Source organism: Pungitius pungitius, chromosome 9 (assembly GCF_949316345.1).
Source record: "Pungitius pungitius chromosome 9, fPunPun2.1, whole genome shotgun sequence".
NCBI lineage: Eukaryota > Metazoa > Chordata > Actinopteri > Perciformes > Gasterosteidae > Pungitius > Pungitius pungitius.
In genome coordinates, this window is record NC_084908.1 from 20,971,759 (window position 1) to 20,996,956 (window position 25,198).

Below are 25,198 nucleotides of genomic sequence, written 5' to 3' on the forward strand. Positions count from 1 at the left end.
TCGTAAGATTTAGTTTTTAGGAAGAGTCCACGTTACAGGTGCTTTCATCGCGGAGATGAAGGCTAAAAGAACACGGTTGTGACTCAGGGTGACAACGGCTGCATGGAGGCAGCTGGATGAAAAGGTCGGAGGCAGAAGCACTCAGGACTGATCGACTCATCTGGGTAATTACTCCGTCTGAGTGATGTTCCTCTTAAACACAGTTCATTCTCATTAGAGATACTACCTCTTAAAGAGCTTCTTTCACACTCTTCACAGCCCATGAAATAATTCATCAAAAACTACTGAAGTGCATGTGAGGGGGGGGGGGGGGGGGGGGGGCAGGTCTGCTTTGTTGGGTTCTATCGGGATCATCATGTGTGAAATCCTCCAAACTTTGATTTTCCATGTTTCCACATGTGGAGAAGAACTGTGTGAGGTACATTAATCACACCGTGACTCGTCCTTATAGAAGACAATTAAAACAGAGATGAAACTTTAACCCTTTCAGCGCATATAGACCCCAAAGGGTGCCAGTCCTGGGACACCAGACCACTTGAGGGACATTGAAGTAAGCTCACTGACTTTAATTGACATATGATTCCATAATAAAGTGTTTTTATTGTGGCCGCTCACATTTATCTGCATTTATCAATAATCACAATAAAATCTCACAATCGATCTGTGCTGAGGATGCAAGCGGAGATGTTCACAGTAAGTGATGATCCTGCTTTATGAAGATGTGAGGATGGAAACGTCTCCAGGTCGGTCCTCCATATTCACAAAATGTAAACTTGTGGTTTTTTGACTAAAATAACTGAAGTTATGACGATTCGATATATTTTCATTTTCCGTCCACATGGGGCGGACCAGAGGACTGGTTTCCTGATGTGGTTCAATATAGAAATCCAACATGAAGAAGCCTGATGAAAAACCAAAAGGCTTTGATCGTAGCCAATTATTTTGCAGGTAGTCGGCTGCTTTTTTTAAACGGGAAACAAGCCTCACTTTGCATGAGGACATTTGTTTAGTGCAGCTGCGGGTTTTCAAAATGTTTTAGTTTTTCCCGACTTGGACGAAGATTAAAAACAGTCCGTCCGTCTCAGACGCTCTGCAGCAGCTTCGCGCTGAAGGTAAAGATCCGACGGCTCGTTAGTCCTCCAGAGACGAGCTTCTCAGGGAAAGAGCCGGAATCGTTCACTGCGTCACCGTTTGGTTCCACACTCGTTGTCTTGTTGACGTGTGTGTGTGTGTGTGTGTGTGTGTGTGTGTGTGTGTGTGTGTGTGTGTGTGTGTGTGTGTGTGTGTGTGTGTGCGTGTGTTTATGCACAAATGAGAAATTCTTCTAAGTGGACTTGAAGTTCTCTCCATAGAGAACATTGTAAATGCACAGGAAGTGGTTCAGCTGAGAGAGGAGGACGCATGAAGGTATAAACAGAGAAAGATGTGAGTCCCACATCCACCTGTGAGCAGCTGGTCCATCACTTTTAAACTGTGTGCTCAATAAACCCTGAGTATCTAAACCCAATAAAGCCTAAAGATTGCTCTCATGTATTGAACAGGTGTCCTTTAAACTGTTTGAAACTAAAGAATCTTTCTATTTGTCTTCAAGATGCTCTGAGGAGCACTCAGAGTGAAAGAAGTTACTCTCCCTGTTTGGGAGACGGAGGCCTGCAGATTAATCAGTGGACTCACGTCATTGTATTTAGCAAGTCAAAGTGACCGTGATGAGCTGCAGTGATGAACTCGCTCATCAGGAGTCATATTTATTACCTAAATATGTTCGACATACAAGGACTTGACTCGGCATCAGAGATCATTTCATAAGCAACAATTAATCAAATCATCAGCTTCATCAGTGACTTTAGACCAATGATTAAAGCAACAATGTACTTCTGGGGGGGGGGTCATGTGTCTGACTTTAGTGATGATGAGCCCCTGCAGCAGCACTCAGGTTGCAGTAGAAACCTCATGGAGGATCGACGTCATGGTCCTAAACCTCCCTGAGGATCACATCGGGTTATATTTAATTCGGCCTCATTGAAGGTAAAGTCTGATGTTTTAAGGCAAGATCTGTGCTGGAGGACGACTTGAATTGGGTGGACTGTGAGTGTGTGTGTGTGTGTGTGTGTGTGTGTGTGTCACGAGGAAATGCTTTGAAATGCACAGCTGTCACATCATTTCCTCATTTCTGTGCGCTTGTTGTGCTGGTGACAGAGTTGTTTTGTTGTTTTAAGTGACGCTCTCCTCCCTGAGAGCAGCATCTTTTATTTCATCTGGCTGATGATTTGGATTTGTTTGTGGAGCGGATCATGAAGCACATGCAGACACTGAGGATTAGTCTTAGTTACACATGGTTTCCTAACGAGGACACTTCATCCTGCAGTCTTTGACTCTCTCACTTCTCATCAAATTGTCCTGCTGTTGACTAGCTGTCGAGCTCCTGGTTCCCCTCAAAGTACTCACAAGTTCACACACTGTCGCTTCACATGTCCCACCTCGTCCTCCGCCCGACTCCGCAGAGCCTCCATCTGCATGCAAACAACGCCATTCGTAAGGTGTGCGTGGGGGGGGGGGGGGTCGGCTCTTAAGCAACCAATCACTCGTTTAGAAACGATGCGGTTAGACACAAAGAAGCAAACAAACGCACAAAAAGAGAGAAAACACGCAGACGTGGGCGGGGCCACCAGTAACCAGCTGTCCGTTAATACGTTCCAGACACTGAGGAAGACACTGAGGAAGAGACACACAGAGACACAGAGGAAGACACTGATGAAGACACATACTACAGCCACTAGAGGGCGCTGTGCTCCTGAGACAGCGAGCGAAAAGTGACGAGGGAAACAGGAAGTGAAGTTTGTTCTAAAGACAAAAGCTTTAAAGCTGGATGACTTTAAAGCTCCCTCGGTTTAGCTCAGCTGTCTCCGTTTAGCTAGCTGCTAGCAGGCTAAAGACGAGGAACTAAGCGTGGAGATGAAGACCCGTCCGACAGCTCGGGGCTGCTCGTCTAAAAGACCAAGACCAAATCCAAATGAACACTGACACAGAGACACGAGGAGGACTCAGCCAGCGTGGAGGAAATGATGGAAAGACCCCATTTGAATGCACATGAGTACTTTGTCTTCACAGCACACAGTTACAGTCCTCAGTGGAGGAAGAATATTTTATAGAAACACTGGATGATGAAATGTTCAATGAGGTGTTGTTTTCAAAGCATGAATCAGGTTGATTCTTCCTCTCGTCCTCTGAGGACACATTTACCCATTATTGTTCTTTTTCTCTTCCTACAGTGGTACAGTGCACTGCTATTGGTTTATAAATCACTTCACTGCTCATTTCTGATCTTTTATTATATCAAAGCATTATTATTTTATTTCACTAGCTTTTAAGCTCAGGTTTCATTCTGTTTTCTTTGTGTTTTTACGTCTGTTTTGTCTTTAAATGTCCTCTCGTGAAGACTAATGACTAATACATACACGCATGTTGTTTCCCTCTGAACCACATTGCTGCTGAAAAAAGAAATGGTTTCAGTTGTAAAGACGCTATAACTCACTTTTGTTTTATCATAAATGAATACACATGTCGTGCTCTGAATGCAGCTCTTCACATTCTCTGATGTTAGTGTGTCTGTGTGGTGAAAAGCTGCCTTAAAGTCCTGATAAGTATCTGAATCTACACACTGTTCTGCTCCTCATTACAGCGTCAGCAAAAATAAACCTGGGGAGGGAAGGTGCGATCCTGAACACCGCGCCTCCCACCCGTCACCTACACGCTGCTCTGAGCGAAGCTCCTACAGATAATACCTGTAACTTCTCAGGTTCAGGTACGCGTGGCATTCTTTAAAAGCAGGAAATAAACGGTTCACATCAGTACGGTGTGTCACGTGACACTGAGCAGCAGACTGGTCTCCCTTTCTGGGGGCTGTAGTGCATTGCTGTGAAAAGTAGTAAAGCTACGTGAAAGGCTCATTCCGGGAGTCGTTGGCATGATGATGATGTCATGCCTCAAAGTGGGATCAACCACCGATTGGTTGAAGGTCTGCTGACTGAAGGCCTTTAAACGAAGATAAGTCTTCAGGTGGAAGTATTTACAATGACGCCTGAAGGAATCCACCACTTGTACTGCTTCTATTCCTGTTTGTATCCATTATGTAGTTCGCCTTGTGGGAGCTCTGACCTGCTTTTATTGAGTGAATTGTGGGTAAATTTGACCACTGGACAGTTTTAGAAGTCTGTCTTTATTTCTGCATCGACGGTGTGCGACATAGACACCTGTTACCTGTTGGTGTTCGTGCTGCTGCTGAGCTTTATTCTTTTAATCTTCCGTCCGTTGTCAAGGATTCAAAAAGCCTCCACATTAACCCGACTGACAGCTGTCTTATTGCACCACGCTAAGGTCCGCTTCATCTTCTATTTCAACAGCCATTTCACCCACTAACTCAGACCCGCAGTGATTGCTAATGTGCAGCCATCAGAACCTGGTCCCTGGTAGTAATGAGATAATGAGACGGAGGGAGCCATTACTCTGTGGAAGCTCACCAGTCACTGGAGGAAGATGAGAGGGAAAAGGAGGAGGAAGAGGAGACACGAAAGAATGAGCGGAGGGGGGTTGTGGAGCTGAAGGAGGAAAAGAAGGGAACTGTAACCAGGGGAGGAAAATGGTGATGAAGAGTTGAAGATAAAGAAGTCTTGGGGATCGGGAGGCGGGAGTTATACTAGTAGCAGTATTAGTTATAGTTGCAATTGTGGTACTAGTTGTACTAGCATTAGAAGTAGAAGTAGTGGTCAAAAAACTTTATTAAAAGCATTTTTGTTTTATTACATTCCTTATTAATATGTATTGCTTTAATAAATAGTTTCTTATTCATATTTTAAGGCCGATGTTGAAATGAATGTTGTATGCTGTCTTTGGTCCTTTGTGGTTGTTTAATAACTCCCCCCCCCCCCCCCCCATTTATCTACATGTGGACAGGAGGACGTCACACTGCATCCTTTCATTTCATGTGAATTATTACAGACGTTGATGCTACTTCCAGGTTCATCAAGATGATCTTCACTCATTAACAACACTTTAATGATGTTTCCTTTCAGCAGAAGTAAGACACTAACTTTAAAGCTACTTGTGGTCCTGCAGCTCATGCTAATGAGGTAAAGAGGAAGGAAGCCCTGCTGGGGTTGAACAGCAGCTTAGTACCAACTCCAGAAGAGAGGAGCTGACCTCAGAGACATCAGCCTCCTCTTTAGTGTAGACGTGTTGGTGGTGACTTAGTGAATAAAGAGTTTCTGATCTGAGGAGCAGCTATGAGTTCATCAGCCGGTGGATTAGTCGTCTTCCTTCTCTCTGTACAAGGTACTGTACTTCTACATTTAGATTGGGAGGCCGTTAGCACCTCACACACACACAGGGAGCTGGCTTTTTAGTTCATACACAGGTCTGATGGCATCAAACACAAATAAGGACTAAATGAACATTAACAAAGAAGAAATGTCTCTGTTCAACTTCCTCTAATCGTTCAGCAGCGTTTCTTTGCATTACAACACATTTAGAGGCTGTAAGGAGCTTTGTTCTGCTTTTTGTTGTGTTTTATTGTGTATTTGTGGTCATTTTTATTCTCTTTCTGGTTCTTCAGTGTCTCTTTGAGTGACATTTCGTAGCTTTGATCCGTGTTACAGAAAATAGATTCAGAGCCGGATGCTGAAAAGTCAGATCATGTGTTTTCACAGATATATTTATATCTTTATATTCTTTAAAGTGTTAAAGCCCTTGTCCTCATTGAGGTGTGACCTCTATCTCCCAGTATTGTTGCCCTCAGAGTTGTGGTTTCTCTACAGTTTCCATCTCCACTCTGCAGCAGACTGACCACAGACAGAAGAGCACAGAGCAAAGCACTCTTCTTCTCATCAACCAAACCTTCTAATACTTCAACTTGAGCTTTTTCAAGTCCACAGGTTCAATACATCGCTGTTCCTTCCAGCTGCAGAGTTCATGTGGACATCGTGGACTCTTTCATTACTTTCTATAAACTCAATGATTTTCATATTTCTCATCATATCTTTTCTCTTCAGTAAACTACCAATGAGAGTGTGTCCTGTGATGTTGTTCTGAGTGTGACTGTGGTTCCTGATGTGCTGTGTTACAGTGATACAGAGTCAGGATGGATGGGGAGTGACTTACCGTCAGACTGAGGTCTGTGCTGTAAAAGGATCAAGAGTGGAAATAAGATGTGACTACACATACCCATCTGGAATACGTTACAATGATATAAAGGACAGATTCTGGTTCACTAAAGTGAAACATGGTGAACCTGTGGATGTGAGAACAGACTCTGAGTATTCAGGCCGTGTGGAGAACTATTGTTACCCTTATTGGAGGAGTAAGAGTTGCACTCTGACCATCACAAACGTGAGAGAGAGCGACTCAGCTGAGTACAAATTCAGATTTGGGACAAACAAACCAAGAGAGAAATATACTGGATCACCTGGAGTCACTTTGTCTGTTCCAGGTAAACTTTAAATTCACATCTAGAAAACTAGAGGATAAATTTCTTCTGTGAAAGTTGACACTTTATTAATAATCACTGATCCAGGTCTCCAGGTGCAGGTGAGCAGATCAGATTCTACCTGGTTGGAGCTGACGTGTCACAGCAGCTGTGATCTGTCTCATCATCCTGGATACTACTGGTCCAAGAATGAAGAGTACATCCAGACAGGATCTTCTCTTCCAGTCTCCTCTGGTTCTACAGACAGATATTCCTGTTATTTAAGAGAATCTTCTGGTCATCGTTCTCCTGCAGTGTGTAAGTTGACTCCAGTGTGTCGGCCTGTGGAGCTTCAACAACATTTCATATGGAGACACCAGAGCGCTGCATGTAAACTAGAGGCATCAAAAAGATGAAGCACCACATTCCTCAGGAGGTGGAGCCGTGGTCCACTGACCAGAGGGTCGCTGGTTCAATCCCCGGCCCCTGCAGTCTACGTGTAGAAGTGTCACTCACACACTGACACAACAATATGATTCTAATCACAGCTGTAAACACACTGGAGTCTAAATGTTAAAGTACACACAGCTGCTTATTGATGTCATTCTGTTATTAATAGAAACTATAAACTATTACCAGACAGAATAATATGATGTTCATAAAGACTCAAGTGAATTCTTCCAGAACAGAAGTAGAAGTGATGTGTCAGCTGGGTGGAGGAAACAATCAATAACTCCTCCAACAACTAGAAGTGAGAGGACAGACTCAGCTAAGGACACAAGCAGCATCTAAAGAGAAGAATGTGTGGAGATATGAACATTACAAAGGATTAAAGGCTGCTTATTGTCACTTTACACCAGCAGGAGTCTCACCTGTGACACCTGCTGTGATGAAGAACAGAGAAAGACACACAAGTATTCATTCAAAGGATCAACTATCTACACTGACATCTTCTAACCTCTTAGTGTGTTTATTCATGTCTCCTCCAGATGGTCCACAGATGGAAGGTATTCCTGTGCAGCTGAGAACCAGCTGGGGAGGAAGAGGTCTGACTTCATCTCTATCGATGTGAAATGTGAGTGAAACACAACCTTCTGAAAAGCAACATAATCACTACTAAGGTAGTGTTTTGTTATGAACTTCTATTTATTTATCTATAACTTGTAATAATATGTCCACATGTCTCCTCCAGATGGTCCACAGCGTCCCTCTGTGTCAGTGAGTCCCTCTGCTGAGATGATGGAGGGTGGTTCAGTGACTCTGACCTGTAGCACTGATGCTAACCCAGCAGCTAACTACACCTGGTACAAGGAGCATGGAACTTCAGACCCTCATCTTCTCAGTGAAGAACCTCAGCTGGTCTTCAGCTCCATCCAGTCCTTTGACTCTGGAAGGTATTCCTGTGCAGCTGAGAACCAGCTGGGGAGGAAGACGTCTGACTTCATCTCTATCGATGTGAAATGTGAGTGAAACACAACCTTCTGAAAAGCAACATAATCACTACTAAGGTAGTGTTTTGTTATGAACTTCTATTTATTTATCTATAACTTGTAATAATATGTGGACACGTCTCCTCCAGATGGTCCACAGCGTCCCTCTGTGTCAGTGAGTCCCTCTGCTGAGATGATGGAGGGTGGTTCAGTGACTCTGACCTGTAGCGCTGATGCTAACCCAGCAGCTAGCTACACCTGGTACAAGGAGCATGAAGACTCACCACGAGCATCAGGACAGATGTTCACCATCACTGACTTCAGAGCTGAACACAGTGGGAATTATTCCTGTGAAGCCCAGAACGAGATGGGACGTAGTACCTCCACCTTACTTCAGATTACTTCAGGTGAGTTTCTCCATGACATGAATCATGTGACTAACAAACATCTCCCTTCACGTTTATTCATGGATCAAATCCTTCTGATGAGGTAACGTGCTGTTTGTCTAAAGGTGTGTCTCCAGGTGGAGATACAACAACAATGATAATAAATATCACCAGGTGGACTCTGCTGGTTGTGATGCTGATTCTTTTGCTTGTCTTCTGTCTGTGGATGAGGTGAAACATCTAGAACTCATCCTCACTGAGCTTTTACTCACTACTAGTTCAGATAAATGTTGAATGTATTTGTGTATTTGTGTGTTTTATGATTGAATGCAGGAAGAAGAAAGCTGTGAGCTCCACCACTGAACCACATGAGCCCAGAGAGGCTGTGGAGGTGAGACATTTGTCCTCAGCGACAGAACCCACCAAAGGGGCATCGTCTGTTGTTATTAAGTCATGAAGATAATTCATAAGTAACTTGATCACTGACATCTTTCTCCTTCTGAACCACCAATATTCATTCAGCACATTTCCTGCAGATGTCCTTTGAATCCAAAGCGCGGTTTGAAGGACACAGAGTCTTGTTGGGTTTGACATTGAGAAGCAGCTCGGCTCGTAGAGTCTTGCTGCAGCAAACCACACTGCATGTCCTCCTGCAGCTTCATGTCATTGTTGGAATGCTGTAAATAAGCTTCATTCCTTTCTTCAGTAGTTGTTTAAATGCGTTTAAGTCACAAACACTAAATGTCTTGCTAACCTTTCTAGTTCTACTTGTTGTTTCACACCAGGAACAAACAACATCCTCCTGTCTGAGAGACCTGTGTTTGTCACACATTCATTAAGAATAACTTATATTCCACTGTTATGCTGAGCTAACGTTATTAGCATCTCACCTTGGAGCAAACAAAGGAGTTCAATTCAATTCAATTCAATTCATTTTATTTTGTATAGCCCAAAATCGCAAACTACAAATTTGCCTCAGAGGGCTTTACAGTCTGTACACATGCAACATCCTCTGTCCCCAAACCCTCACATCGGCACAGGAAAAACTCCCCAAAATATGAAAAAACCCTTCAATGGGGAAAAAAGGGAAGAAACCTTAGGGAGAACGTCAGAGGAGGGATCCCTCTCCCGGGATGGACAGACTGCAATGGATGTCATGTGTACAGAATCAACAATGTAAAAGATGTACAATACATTCAATTTCTCTAACTGAAATGATACAAGTAATTGCAAGTAGCAGAACAGGTGTACAGCAGGACCACTGCAGGGACAACCTCCATCAGATAGAACCACCATCCACAGAGTCTTCTGTGGGGAGGGAGAGCAGAAAGATGTTGGTTTTTGATGACAGTAATATGAATCATATTTAAAGTAATGATGATGGCAGCAGCAGGTGTCAGCAGAGCCAGGAGCCAGGAGTCAGAACCGGGGTCCGCACGAAACTATGATCCACGGAGACCTGCTAGGCGAGAAAGCACAAAGAACTCCCGGAAAGAAGCTTAATTAGTGATGTACATTAATAAAACATGGATGATTGTGGGAGGAGAGAGTGAGAGTTTGAGAGTGAAAGAGGGGCACGGTGTGTCCTAAGAAGTCCCCCGGCAGTCTAAGCCTAGAGCAGCTTAACTAAGGGCTGGTCCAGGCTAACCTGAGCCAGCCCTAACTATAAGCAATATCAAAGAGGAACGTTTTAAGCTTTATCTTAAATGAACTGACCGAGTCTGCCCCCCGGACTGAAAGTGGAAGCTGGTTCCACAAAAGAGGAGCTTGATAACTGAAGGCTCTGGCCCCCATCCTACTTTTTAAAACTCTAGGAACTACAAGTAGCCCAGCATCTACGGAGCGTAGATGCCTTGTAGGGCAATACGGTGTAACAAGCTCTTTAAGATAAGACGGTGCCTCACCAGCAAGTGCCTTGTAGGTGAGGAGAAGTACCTTAAATTCTATTCTTGATTTAACAGGAAGCCAGTGCAGAGAAGTTAATACAGGAGTTATATGATCCCATTTCTTAGTTCTTGTTAATTCACGTGCTGCAGCATTCTGAATCAGTTGGAGAGGTTTAAGCAATTTACAAGAGCAGCCTGATAACAAAGAATTACAGTAATCCAGTCTAGAAGTAACAAATGCATGAACTAGTTTTTCTGCATCACTTTGAGACAGGAAGTTCCTGATTTTCGATATATTCCGTAGATGAAAAAAGGCAGTCCTTGAAGTCTTCTTTATATGAGAGTTAAAGGACATATCCTGGTCGAAGAGAACTCCAAGATTTCTGACGGTGCTGTTGGATACCAGAGCAATTCCATCCATAGAGACTGTATCACGTGACAGCTGACTTCGAAGGCGCTCTGGGCCTATCATGATAACTTCCGTTTTTTCCGAGTTTAACATCAGGAAGTTGCAGGTCATCCAAGTTTTGATGTCTCCAAGACAGTCCTGAAGTCTAACAAGTTGGTTGGTGTCTTCTGGCTTGATCGATAGATACAGTTGAGTATCGTCTGCATAACAATGGAAGTTTATGCGGTGTTTTCTGATAACGTCGCCCAAAGGAAGCATGTACAGGGTAAATAGAATCGGTCCAAGCACAGAACCTTGTGGGACTCCGTGACCAACGTTGGTGGTCCTCGATGATTCACCGTTCACAAACACAAACTGGGATCGATCCGATAAATAAGATTTAAACCAGCTGAGTGCAGTTCCTTTGATGCCAATCAAGTGTTCCAGTCTCTGCAGCAGGATACGGTGATCGATGGTGTCAAATGCAGCACTGAGGTCCAGCAAGACAAGAAAAGAAACACGTCCTTGGTCCGATGCAAGTAGAAGATCATTTGTAATTTTCACCAGTGCCGTTTCTGTGCTGTGATGCATTCGAAATCCTGACTGGAAATCCTCGAACAAAGCATTGTTTTGTAGAAAGTCACATAATTGATTCGCGACAGATTTCTCCAGGATCTTAGCGAGGAAGGGAAGATTAGAGATGGGTCTGTAGTTAGCCAACACCTCTGGAGCTAGGGTAGGTTTCTTCAGAAGAGGTTTAATTACAGCTACCTTGAAGGACTGTGGTACATGTCCTGTCAACAAAGACAGATTCATAATATCCAGTAGGGATGTGCTAATTAACGGAAAAACTTCCTTAAGCAGCTTAGTTGGAATCGGATCCAGGAGACAAGTGGAAGAGTTGGATTTCAAAATTGTAGAAGTCAGTTGATCAAGGTTGATGGAAGAGAAACCATTCAAGTAGGTATCAGGGCCCACGGCTGCATCCAAGGATCCTACATCCGCGGACGGGTTGGCTCCGGTTGGGGGTAGTAGACCATCAATTTTCTCTTTGATAGTCAGAATCTTATTATTGAAGAAGTTCATAAAGTCGTTACTACTGAGGTCCACAGGAATACACGGCTCAACAGCGCTGTGACTCTCTGTCAGTCTGGCTACAGTGCTGAAGAGAAACCTGGAGTTGTTTTTATTTTTCTCGATTAATGATGAGTAATAGGATGCTCTTGCGTTACGGAGAGCCTTCTTATATGTTTTAACGCTGTCTTGCCAAGTTAGCCTAGATCCTTCTGATTTGGTGGAACGCCATAACCGCTCAAGTTTCCGCACAGTTTGCTTTAGGTTCCGGGTTTGAGAGTTATACCACGGGGCGAACTTCCTTCTTGTTGCCATTCTTCTTTTGAGGGGAGCAATACCGTCCAGCGCCATTCTCAAAGAGCCTGTGGCAGTATCGACAAGATGGTCGATTTGTGACGGACTGAAGTTTTCACAGGAGTCTTCTGATATCTTGAGACAGGACACTGAACTTAGAGCAGAGGGAATGGTTTCTTTAAATGAGGCTACAGCAGTGTCGGATAAACATCGACTGTAGAAACCCTTGGCAGGAGGAGGAGATTCTGGCAGTTCATGTTGATCTTTGATGGATTCAGCTGTGAGTGAAGTCTTCCACGATGTTTAATCCAGAACTGACATCAACCCTCTAAACTCAGGCCTCTTGTCCTTAGTTACGGTTGCTAACGTAGGAATGCACAGTGTGCGTTGGGGGAGGGGCTTAACCGAGGGTCGCTTGTATCTGAACTGCTTCTCTGAGGCCTTTGACTCTCATCTTCTCTCCATCAGATGGACCTTCATCCTGAGTATGAGAACCTCTCAGCACAGAGAGAAGACCCAGAGGAGCAGGAAGACCAGGTGTGAAGGTCAGCCAGGTGTCAGTCTGATGCAACTCAAAACTACTTCCTGCTTCAATTTCTGAGGAATAACGTCATGTGATCTTCTTCAGATGCAGTGGAACCAGAGGGAGACTCACCTGGACGGAGACAGGAACAAGTGGACATGTTTCCCTTCAGTACCACCAGTTATTATCTGAGGTCTTTATAAAGTTAAAACTCAAAATTTTATATTTCATTCTCTTTGCTCTTGAATCGCTTTTTTTATTTTAAATGTTCTTTTATTGTGAATTGCAATAATGACAATAATAATAATACCACATCACAACAGACATGAGGGAAATAAGAACCAGTTGTCACTGATAATATTCAGCTTGTTTATTTTGAGAATATTTATAATTAATTATAAAAGACAAAGGTCCATCTAAGAGCAGTTTGATGTGAAGATGAGACATAGATATAAACACACAATAACCCAGATACACACAAGGGTGGATTTAAATGTGTTCAAATCAGCGATAGAATAGAAGAGCACACTGAGAACTTAAGGGGAGAATATTTGGTCAACCTTTGTATTTTAGGTCAAGAATTAAATAATTAAATAACTAGTCCAGTAACATGTTAAGGGCAAAATCTCTAAAAGTTCATTTATCAAGCAGAAAAACCCAATATTTAGTAGTTGTAGTTTATTTCTTCGACATTCTAACTTTGTTGTTTTATAAAATTGTAAATAGAATATTTTTTAGGTTTAAACTGTTTTTTGGATGAAGTATTTTTTTTCTTTTTGTTACATGTTTTAAACAGTTATTCAGAAATAAAGACGTCCTTTTGATTCATTAAGATGCTGTCGCTTTATGTTCTTCACTCACTAACTATTCTGAATCCATCTGCTTCCTTTGGTTCAGATTCACACATAGCTTATTAATTCCATAGCTTTAATTAAACAGCACATGTATTAAAAACTAAGGAAGCACTGCTCAGTCCCGCTGTGGAGGAACCTGGGTGATTGGAGTAAAAAGCAGTTTGGCTAATGAAGGATTATTGCAGCAGAGGTTTATTGTAAAAGTACAGGTTTAGATCCACTGGAACAACTTCCAATGTTCATTAAATAAAACCCAATCATGTGATATTAAGCTACCAAAACAGGCCTGTGAGTCATTGGGATGAAAACATGACTTTACTTCCTTCTGTATGATCAAAAGCATCATGACTTAAACTTCCCATGAGAGAAGCTCCTCTACTCATCAGGCACTGCGCTTTATAATTAGCAGCTTGGAGGTTTCTCATCAAACGTTCTATCCAAGGCCCGAGGGCCAGATGTGTAAAATATCACATCTGTATATGCACAGAAAATAACTTTATATATACTCATATATATTAGTCAAACATCTGTGATATGGTGAAGCCAAAAGGAGAAGAATAAGGTTGCATTGGTTGCACTGCTATAACAGTGGGGATTATGGGATGAGTAATTATTATTAGTAGTATATTATTATACTTTGCCCTTCTCAGGAAATTATTTTCATTCATTTTAATTTATATAATATTATTTTTTATATCTTTTGAAATAGCGTTTGCATTGCGTGATTCCAAACCAAAAATATTGACAACCATCATTGTGGCCTTTTAAGCTGTAACCACAAAGCAGTAAAAAAGTTATATTTCAGTGAGGTAAAATAAGCAGAGTTATTGGTGCGTCAAATCGTTTATGAAAGCATTCTATAATCAACACATATTAGACCGCCAATACAGATGTTTTATGTTATTTAGGTTTACTCTGGTCGGAGTAGAGTGATGTAGCACGAGCCCAATCGATGGGGGACGCTACAAAGCGAGAGAAGTCCCAGTGTCTTTACACCGTTGCCCCGGTGACTGAAACAGTCCTCTGAGGACTATTGTTTGCTTACATCCTACAATGTAGAATGCTAACTTCTGATGCTAACGAGTCACACTAAATGATGGTGCTTTTGTAAAAAGGTCCGGGCTGAAAACGATTTGTAGCATTCCTAAAAATGATTATGGGAACCTGTATGTCACTTTATATGGCGCTGGCTTCATATGAATTATTGATATCGCCACGTACAGGACGGTACACCGTGTTTGAAGCTTCAGAGGAAGCTAATGAGCAGATCAATGCACAGATGTTCAGCCTCCTGATCACCTGGTTGTCCGTCCTTTGGCCTCGGGTAGAGAGTCCCTGCTGCCTCGTTGACCCCCCCCTCCATCACAACCCCGTTGATCCCGGCCTACGCCGCCCGGGTGCGATGGTGCAAGGAGACGTGACACATGCACACACACTGACACGCACACGAAGGTTCTCGCAGGTCCCTCCGCATTGATCGTTCAGAGGCACGTCGGTCCCGCTTGAGGTAAGACAGGTAGAAACCACGTCACATGACTCTGATAATGAGTCATGATCCATCAGTGGGCGGAACCTCTTCAGTCCCCTGAACAGCGAGGGGAAGTTCTAGTCACAATATTCCTCTCCGTGGCCTCATTTAGGTCCCGATTAATACAAGAAATACACTCACATCGACACACTAATCACCCATTTGGAAAAGTGTTCGAATTCAATTAAAATTTGAGACACTGTTGATCATTTCGGTAACATTTTTGCCACAATTTAGCATTTTGATCTTATTTCTTAACACATTCAAAAACACCTCCATTTCTCTCTTTCCGATGACTTTAGGGGGCGTGGCCTAAACCTCCTGCTTGACCTCTCCGTCACGACGAGCTTCATTCCAGCTGTTTATTGCCGTTTGCTTCTGTTGTTGTTTGGCACAAGCTCTGCTTGCTCATTTTGTCTGCTGCTCATATTATTTTAATATTTTAATTTTGTGAAAACCTCTAAACAAAAATGAAGTGTTACTCTTAGTTGAGGCAGTAAAGCAGTAGGTTTAGTGTGAATGAGAGTGGTCGATAATCTCAAAACACACACAGAATTCACCCATTGAACACACACACACACCTACGGTTTGTATTCATTCCCATTGTAACAACGTAGATGCCAGTCCACGGTTGATGTAAAAAAAAGATCTCAGTAAAGACATTTGTAGATTTGGATGTGTTCTAGATTTGAGGTAAAGGAATGTAGTTAGTATGTGTGGGTGTGTGTCCCTGTATTTGATACATAATGAGGACCGGTTCTTAAACCAACACACAGAGGACATTATCTGAAAAGCGCCACACTTTCCTTTCTTCAGAAGCCTGATGAAGTATTTAAAAATGTTATCGGCTTGGAATGGACCGTGAACAATTTAGGCATTTAGCTGTCTCAGTTTAGTTTTGGGAATAATTTGTAAAGGGTCCTCTCAAAAAAAGGACAGGGAATGTGTGTGTGTGTGTGTGTGTGTGTCCAGCCATCCAGAAAGCCCAGCATTACCCCGTCACAAAGTGGGCGCAGGCAGCATAACTCAGCCGTCAGTGAGTTACACCCCCTCACTGATGCCCCGCCGTTGGGTCAAGGAAGCATCACATTAATATTGTCTCCTCTCTTTAAATCTGCCACGTCCTCTCCTTGCTCTCCTTCCCATTAGCCAGGCAGTCACCCACGAGGGAGCTTCCAACTCAAGTCTTGCAGTGCTGCAGTTCTGTTTTTTACTGCGTTTATCTGTTATTTTTTGTCGTTTTCTTTTTTTAAACATCTCATTTGCTCTTTTATTGACTCGAAGGTAAATAATAATGAAATTTGTTTTTCAAACAACATTTTTTTTAAATGGTTGAATTGTTTGTTGCCTCCCATCACCATCAACAAGAGTCATATATTATTATAATTATTATTATTAAGCATCCAATATAAAGTATATAACATTTATAGGGAGGTTCAGGTTTTGGCACAAATATTTGCTTGTATTCGAGGCTGACCTAAGCACTGATCAATGGTCACTGACCTCAAAAAACACAACTCATGAATGTAATATTGTAATTGTGACGACATCCCTAATCTGATCAAAAGATGTGATTTTGAAGAGACAAAACCAAATCCAAAGTGGGGGGGTGTTCAGGTTTTTTTTTATTAAAAGGCCCACTGTGTCTTGGTTTAGGCTGTTTATTGTCCTCAGTTAATGTCTACAGCTAATTCTCATTTGCAATCATATCGTTCCAACAGCTCTTCCCCTCGGTGCTCTCTGCTTTAAACGAGCAATTTAATGGCTGGAGTAGTTTTTTTAATAATGTGCTCATTTCAACAGAAAAACCTCCAGTCTAATTATGTGTCCCTAAAATCTACATTCATTTTGGCCAGAGAAGCTCCAGGTTAATTTTCTTCAATTGTGAAGCGTGTGTTTTTTACCAGCCTCCCCTTCCGAGCTGCACCCAAAGTCTCCTTCATTATAAGAAAAAATGAAAGCTTGTATAAGATAACGACATATTTATTTTAACTGTAATAACTCAACTGAAAATAAATCGAATGGCAACATCTGGTTTCAATAAAAAGAAGCCAATTCTTAAACTGTGTCTTAAACTTTCATTCTTTCGAATAACCATCAACTCCTCTGCTCCCATAGACGTCTATGAGGAAATGACTCTACTTCTGTGTAGTGACCAGCAGGGGGCGACTCCTCTGCTCCCATAGACGTCTATGAGGAAATGACTCTACTTCTGTGTAGTGACCAGCAGGGCGAGACTCCTCTGCTCCCATAGACGTCTATGAGGAAATGACTCTACTTCTGTGTAGTGACCAGCAGGGCGAGACTCCTCTGCTCCCATAGACGTCTATGAGGAAATGACTCTACTTCTGTGTAGTGACCAGCAGGGGGCGACTCCTCTGCTCCCATAGACGTCTATGAGGAAATGACTCTACTTCTGTGTAGTGACCAGCAGGGGGCGACTCCTCTGCTCCCATAGACGTCTATGAGGAAATTACTCTACTTCTGTGTAGTGACCAGCAGGGGGCGACTCCTCTGCTCCCATAGACGTCTATGAGGAAATTACTCTACTTCTATCCTGATTTATTCCCTCAGTAAACATTGTAAACATGAGTTTATGGTCTCAGTCTTGTTGAGGATTGAATATAATCATGCATGCTCACGCTAGATGGCAATTACACTTGAACAATAATGTAATACTAATAATGAGTGGAGGCTGTGTATGACCCGGAGCACACGAACATGTTGATAAAAAGGCTGCACGCACTCTCAGGGTCACGTCCATACATGGGACGGGGTGACCATGGCTCACACGGAAAACAGTCTAAATATGGAGTGAATCTGAGGCTAAATAACTACACGCTCTCTCAGGGTCAATCGTAGATAAAACAGAATATTGAGACTAACATGTCTCAATACACCAACTATCTGAAGTATGCAGTGAACTCATGAAAAACAGGAGACGTGATGATCCGAGAGCCTGGAGGGATGGACATCCATGTGCTCCAATGGGGCTCTCCGAAGGTCATAAACAAGGAGCCGCCTCCATCATAGTGAACCAATCAAGAATGCTCTTAAAGACTATATATTCCGAGCGCACTTTGTATTAAGCGCCCTTTCATTGCTGTTGCTAGACAGATTGAAACAGGTCCGTGCACGTATGACTGCAGGACTGAATACTCCTGTCACAAATAAACATTGTCATAGTGCTTTTATTAAAGTCTCAAGTCTGGTCCTTGCTTTGCGTCCACGACAGTCTCTAGTTTCAAGTCTTCTTCAACCCAACATGATGTTCATTGGTTTGACGGCTTTGAGGCAAATGTTTCATCATGCTGTAATGGCAAAATATAATGATGCCATAATGTTCTATTAGATTAATGTCTAAAACCAATGGTGACTTTAATTCTGAGGAAGTCCCAAGACCCCAGCTGTGTGGGAACGATCTAAACAGAATAATCTCAAAGCACCTCTCCTCTTTGATCCCATTTGTCTTTGCATAACACCGCTGCGTGGAGGAAGGAGAAGGTGTGAACTTCTTTGGCTATTGTCCTACATCTAATCAAACATCTGTTGTAAGCATCTTGAGTTTCCCTTCAAGTCTGAGACCTCCTTGCCTGTCTCAAACTCTTTAGCATAACAAAACCAAGGTGTTAACCCTGTCGATGTATAAATATAGCCATGTTCCTCTCAAACATTAAGAAGAAGCTTGCCACTGCCTGTCCATGTGCAGCTGTTGCAGACCTCTTCTTCCTTCCAAGAAATAAACGGAAAATGCAACTTTGATTGACAAGAGACTTTTCAACTGATTCCCGATTGCACGAGAAAATCTTCCACAACAATGCCACCGAAGTATTTTCCTCAGATTTTTAACAAACAGCCACTTGGACTAAAGGATGAGCTGATATGTGGTGGACTCAGGCTACAAGGTCGCTGACCTCATATTTTTCTGTGGTGCTTTAAAAATCTGCGGCAAATGATGAAAGATTATGTTTTTTGTTACCTTGACTGTGGATAATTCAGTGGTAAATACACAAAGACTCACTCTCACACATACAAGGGCACCTGCATTGTAACACACGTCATAAAACATTCAGCTCAATTTATTTAACTCACTACACAGTTAAGTGATTAGCACATAGAGACTGGAGCACACACTGGTTTCTACGGTCATTTAACGCCTCAGGCTGCAGATACTTTAACGTCATATTAGGAGGAAATGGAAAGAATTCCCCACGAGGGCTTAATATTTCCACCTATTCGGGGTGAGAAGGGTAATATAGTGCTTTGGACGTGGAAACATTACAATCCGCTGCATTCCCCACACTTTGCCTGCCTGAGCAGGCAAAGTGTGCGTTTGTGACGGAAGTGAGCCCGACAGTGACGAAGAGGAAGGTGAGTACATTCCATCCCTCCTCGCGTCTCTCATACGTGCATCGAGCTGTGAGGGCTTTTTAATAATATCTAGGGGTAAGTAACCATTCGAAAAATGTTTTTCATGAATACCTGAAATCTTCTCCACCTTCGCAGTTTAGACGGAATCAGTTAACGTTACAGCTCTGAGTTCCAGGAGCGTGAGCCGGGGAGACTGGAAGGTTGTGTGTGCACATACAGCTTCTTTAAATGGACATGAATCCGTTGGCTGCTGGCAGACATTGAGGGAATAATAAAACCTACATCTTTTATCAGTCTAATGTGTTTCCCTGCAGCCTCTGTGAGGTCTGTGTTAAACTTTTATACAACTGGAAGAAAAAACCCACTAAACCCACGCTTTTTAATTTATTATCTGATCTCAGCAATGTTTAATTTGATAGTTGTGGTGGAATAATATTTGGCAATAACATTCTGTGCCAACAGCGCACAATGATGTGACTCATGACTCAGCATGTTTCCCAAAAAACAGCAGAAAACGGTGTAATGTGCTTGAACCTTGGAGGCCTCATTCAGACCTTCGTTGCTAACCTTCTCTCCTCCTACATGCAGCTTGGAGAGGCGCCGTGGCCCTTTAGGCCAAAAGTTAACGGATGCTACAACGCTCGAGTGACAGCGCTAACGTGCTAATGCTAAGCTGCTTTGGTGGTCACCCGGTTTACCTTCCTAATTACGCCTGTTTACACATTAGCATTTGCTAAATAGCTTTAATTACACAGTAGAGATGAGGATGCTGAGCACTCACGTTGTGTGTCTGTGTGCGTCATTAGAGGTAAATCTAAAGGACCACCAGCAGAAGCTGAATGTGTGACCGCTCAAAGTCCACAAACAAACACAAGCTGCCGATGTCCTTGGAGCTCAGACTCATTTTAAAAAGTGTTGTATTCATGAAATGGCAGAAGGGGGACGATGTCAAAAATGGGATGATTTTATGGGCCAATTTTTAAATCTACACACAATGGTCTCACTGTTTCTTTTCTCGTGGAGTTAAAGCTTCAGTGCTAATTTCCTTCCATTTCCACTTTTTGAAAACTACAGAAAAGAATCGAGACGCTTAATTGATGTTGTAAATGTTGAGTTATGATTATAATTGAAACCACAGAAGGAAATTCATGGAGAATTGTTTTGTATTTCGTAGCTTTTTAGTAAAGATGAGAGACGAGTGATGTCCTCAAAACGCTGGAAAGGTGTAATTATTTCTCAGGTTCTGAGGGGGCGCTTTCGTTTAGATGCTGAGAGCACAGCAACAACACAACGACTTTACCCAGGAAACCTGTAACGATGGAGAAACAATACTTTAATGATCCGCTCACAGGTTTGATCCCCCAAAAGGAACTAATGAGGACAAAACTACCACAAGATCTCCTGTTAAAGTGTCCTCTAGTGAGACACCGAGCCGCTGCATGGACCCACTCACTGGATAAAACTGCCAATTTAGAGGCGCTTTTATTGGCGGTTTGTAAAAATGCTCTTAACTGTCAGGTTGTGAAATGTGGCGTTGGTCCTAATCTTAGCATTCAAGTGGGGTTTGTCTCAATTGGACAAATGAGCTTTCCTGTTTGGCTTCATATCATTAGATTGTCCACTATAGTCAAAGTTCAACATTTAATAGGGACAAAACCTATCAAAGTAAAAACTTGTTTCACTTCCATGAAGTTTAGGAATTTGCAGAGACCACAATAAGAAGTGGATGCAGTCACAGTGACGACATCCACTGGTTTGAGAACGTTTCTGTCTGACTCTGAATGGACCATCATTTACTAAATGAATGAATGAATGAAACTAGAGACTGAGACCATAAACTCATGTTTACAATGTTTACTGAGGGAATAAATCAAGCGAGAAGTAGAGGCATTTCCTCATAGACGTCTATGGGAGCAGAGGAGTCGTCCCCTGCTGGTCACTACACAGAAGTAGAGTCATTTCCTCATAGACGTCTATGGGAGCAGAGGAGTCGCCCCCTGCTGGTCACTACACAGAAGTAGAGTCATTTCCTCGTAGACGTCTATGGGAGCAGAGGAGTCGCCCCCTGCTGGTCACTACACAGAAGTAGAGTCATTTCCTCATAGACGTCTATGGGAGCAGAGGAGTCGCCCCCTGCTGGTCACTACACAGAAGTAGAGTCATTTCCTCATAGACTTCTATGGGACCAGAGGAGTCGCCCCCTGCTGGTCACTACACAGAAGTAGAGTCATTTCCTCATAGACGTCTATGGGAGCAGAGGAGTCGCCCCCTGCTGGTCACTACACAGAAGTAGAGTCATTTCCTCGTAGACGTCTATGGGAGCAGAGGAGTCGCCCCCTGCTGGTCACTACACAGAAGTAGAGTCATTTCCTCATAGACGTCTATGGGAGCAGAGGAGTCGCCCCCTGCTGGTCACTACACAGAAGTAGAGTCATTTCCTCATAGACGTCTATGGGAGCAGAGGAGTCGCCCCCTGCTGGTCACTACACAGAAGTAGAGTCATTTCCTTATAGACGTCTATGGGAGCAGAGGAGTCGCCCCCTGCTGGTCACTACACAGAAGTAGAGTCATTTCCTCATAGACGTCTATGGGAGCAGAGGAGTCGCCCCCTGCTGGTCACTACACAGAAGTAGAGTCATTTCCTCATAGACGTCTATGGGAGCAGAGGAGTCGCCCCTGCTGGTCACTACACAGAAGTAGAGTCATTTCCTCATAGACGTCTATGGGAGCAGAGGAGTCGCCCCCTGCTGGTCACTACACAGAGTGTGATTTCCTTTTGGTGGGGGCTTGAGGTGCTGGTCCTGTGAAGATATAAACCATATGAGCAACAGCATGCGGACGAGTGATGATGTCATCGAGACTTACGGAAGCTGCAACAGTAGCACATACATGTAGTGTGTATTTGTGTTTATTTATTTATACATGAGCGACGAATAGGATTCTGCTCCTGAGAAATGTCGTGTGTTGAGATATTGGACCCAAGTTTTATGGTTTTTTGTTTTATGAAAGAGATTGTGAAGATTTAGAGACGCAACGTGGCTGGTGTGTGTGTGTGTGCGTGTGTGGGTGTGTGTCTGTGTGTGTGTGTGTGTGCGTGTGTGTGTGTGGGTGTGTGCGTGTGTGTGTGTGTGTCTGTGTGTGTGTGTGTTTGCGTGTATGTGAGTGTGTGTCTGTGAGTGTGTGTGTGTGTGTGTGGGGGTGTGTGCGTGTGTGTGTGTGTGTCATTGAGGAGAAAGAGGAATTAGTTTTAAGGAAGAAGCTGCAACCGAAGATGAGCTCATTATAAACTAAACACAAATAACAGCAAGACAGTGTGTGTGTTATAAACGTATCTATGTTTAGAACCATGTGCAAATAAATTAGAAGAAATGAAGACTTCCAGTAAACTAATGTTGTGTGTGTCTGTGTGTGTGTGTGTGTGTGTGTGTGTGTGTGTGTGTGTGTGTGTGTGTGTGTGTGTGTGTGTGTGCGTTTGTGTGTGTGTGTGTGTGTGTGTGTCTGTGTGTGTGTGTGTGTGTCTGTGTGAGTGTGTGTGTGTGAGTGTGTGTGTGTGTGTGTGTGTGTGTGTGTGTGTCTGTGTGTGTGTGTGTGTGTCTGTGTGAGTGTGTGTGTGTGTGTGTGTGTGTCTGTGTGTGTGTGTGTGTGTCTGTGTGAGTGTGTGTGTGTGAGTGTGTGTGTGTGTGTGTGTGTGTGTGTGTGTGTGTCTGTGTGTGTGTGTGTGTGTCTGTGTGAGTGTGTGTGTGTGTGTGTGTGTCTGTGTGTGTGTGTGTGTGTCTGTGTGAGTGTGTGTGTGTGAGTGTGTGTGTGTGTGTGTGTGTGTGTGTGTGTGTCTGTGTGTGTGTGTGTGTGTCTGTGTGAGTGTGTGTGTGTGTGTGTGTGTGTCTGTGTGTGTGTGTGTGTGTCTGTGTGAGTGTGTGTGTGTGAGTGTGTGTGTGTGTGTGTGTGTGTGTGTGTGTGTGTCTGTGTGTGTGTGTGTGTGTCTGTGTGAGTGTGTGTGTGTGTGTGTGTGTGTGTGTGTGTGTGTGTGTGTCTGTACAGTAGCAGCTGAATCAGGGAGAATTGGGGCCAAAAGTGGGAGGCGTCTTAGGACAGTAAATAAGACTCCCCTCTTCTCTCCTCCCTCCTTTCTCTGCGACTCTGTGTTTGCTGCCAAAGTCTGCACACACACACACACACACACACACACACACACACACACACACACACACACACATGTCCCATAGCAGGAGATCTGATCTTTACACAGCGACGACACCTGGTGGCCATGAGAGGGTCGGCTGAGGAGGAGGAAGATGATTCATTGGTCTTCATTGAGCTCCTGTGGTTTTCTCTCCTCTTGTTTACAGCAGAAGCTTCTGACTAATTCATCCAGCAGCTCATTTAGTGATTCAAAATCATTTAGAACGCAGGGTTTTAAACGGATGCAAATGAGGGAAGCGTGTGGCTAATCAGTCACATGTCAAACCCAGTGGAACCACATGGGGAGGACTTCATCAGGACCATGACTGAACCTGCAGAACATCCACGAGAGGAGGACAAACCCCTCAAAGGAAATCCAGATGCCCTTTTTCTTTCCCTCATACCGGCCCTCATGCACAGACACAACGCCCAGGGGACATCATGAGGACAAGGACACACACATGGTCCAACAAGAGGCTCCTAAAGAACACACCAGAAGGATCAGGTACAGAAACCTTCACACATGCACGAGATGTGGTCCAATCCGTCCTCCTGGTTCCATCGGTTTTACAGGAAGGAGGCAATGGGACACTTGATGGCAGTAAGAAGACACATTCTGCAGGATTGGTGTCTCCCACCAACACACATGTGCACACTACAGTTATCAGGTACACATGGAAGACAAAGTAGACACTTGAATGTGTGGTGACGTTTACCCAAGATGCCTTGTGTTTCTCCTCATGTTACGTAATATTCATCCAATAAAAGATGATCTCTTACATGTGGATTTGTCATCAGACTTCACATAGATTACTTAACTCATCCATGTTTGACAGTTACATGGTGTCTCCTCTTCACCAGCCATTCCTCAATCAATACTCAAATCGTCACTTTGGTGACTAAAAAACGCTTTTATTGTGGCAATAAAACAGGAAGTAAGTTCTGAGTCGCTCCTTTGGCGCCTCGTCTGTCAGCAGCTTGTTTTTATTTCAAACATCAGGGTCCCAGCAGTTTGCTTAACGTCGTTGCCATGGTTCCCCTCGCTGCTGAGACGCCTTGATGGACAAGTGGAAAGGACCCAGGACAGAACAATCGTCCCCTGATCGTGGTCCTGAGGACGCTGTCGTCTCCTGTGATTTATGTTGGACGTCGTCCCCCTGATGTCCCCCGAGCCACATGATGACGGATCAGAGCACACAATGCCGATCGATGCCTTGCTCAGACACTCGGTCGGTGTGAGTGATTGTTCGGACCCCCCCCGCCCCCCCCGGGGGACGCTGTGTGTGTGTGTGTGTGTGTGAGTAATATGGTTACAATGGAAAACACAGCACTTAAAGAATAAAGACCAGCACACACTGCACAGGGTGAGGGTTGAGTCTCATGAAGGGAGACAGCATGCCCCCCCCCCCCCCCCAACAACATGTAATGTAATGTAATGTTGTTGGGGGGGGGGGGGGGTTCCATGCTGTTACATGTAATGTTTAACTGTTTGCATTGAATTAGTGAAATAAATGACCTTTGCACTTACTTACCTAGTATTTTATAGATATTTTATAGATATTTCTTGACCAACACCTTTGTCCTAATATTTTTACTACATCAATGAACAATTTGAATTAATATTTGTTTGACATTTTTTTTAATTTTTTTGACCAAATATACTTTGACTTTCAACATTACATTTTTCACCTATTGTTTCATGACTATTTGTGACCTATGGTCTACTGTTTTTAGGGTAATTGTATGTTTGATCATGTTTAATAAAACGTCGTATTTCTGATCTTTGGATAAACGAGGCGTGAACATCACAACCAACTCATCTCTGTTC

General features: G+C 43.4%; 2 protein-coding genes and 1 long non-coding RNA gene across 9 annotated transcripts in view; all 3 read left to right on the forward strand.

Annotated features, from left to right (window-relative positions):
- lgals2b (lectin, galactoside-binding, soluble, 2b) overlaps positions 1-25,198 on the forward strand; it is a 155,802-nt gene that overhangs the window by 120,623 nt on the left and 9,981 nt on the right. The window contains exon 1 of one of the 7 annotated variants that reach the window (XM_062564340.1): positions 16,587-16,596. The exons of the other annotated variants lie outside the window; for them this stretch is intronic. The gene's annotated coding sequence lies outside the window, so the exon portion shown is untranslated. Of the gene's footprint in view, positions 1-16,586; positions 16,597-25,198 lie in introns of those variants that run through there. 7 annotated transcript variants of the gene reach the window in all.
- Positions 4,977-7,066, forward strand: LOC134132701 (uncharacterized). The gene is made up of 3 exons (XR_009956885.1): positions 4,977-5,328; positions 6,119-6,481; positions 6,566-7,066. It is a non-coding gene; the product is annotated as an uncharacterized LOC134132701 (long non-coding RNA).
- On the forward strand, positions 8,043-13,109 carry LOC119218052 (carcinoembryonic antigen-related cell adhesion molecule 20-like). Its single transcript, XM_062564337.1, has 5 exons — positions 8,043-8,294; positions 8,399-8,504; positions 8,607-8,664; positions 12,384-12,460; positions 12,544-13,109. The coding sequence occupies exons 1-4, from the start codon at positions 8,081-8,083 to the stop codon at positions 12,456-12,458; spliced, it is 453 nt and encodes a 150-aa protein (XP_062420321.1). The 5' UTR covers positions 8,043-8,080; the 3' UTR covers positions 12,459-12,460; positions 12,544-13,109.

Coding starts and splice junctions, on each gene's coding strand:
- LOC119218052 (XM_062564337.1), top strand. CDS start 8,081: ATGATGGAGGGTGGTTCAGTGACTCTGACCTGTAGCGCTGATGCTAAC. Junction 8,295..8,398: donor CTTACTTCAGATTACTTCAG/GTGAGTTTCTCC, acceptor GTTTGTCTAAAG/GTGTGTCTCCAGGTGGAGAT. Junction 8,665..12,383: donor AGCCCAGAGAGGCTGTGGAG/GTGAGACATTTG, acceptor TCTCTCCATCAG/ATGGACCTTCATCCTGAGTA.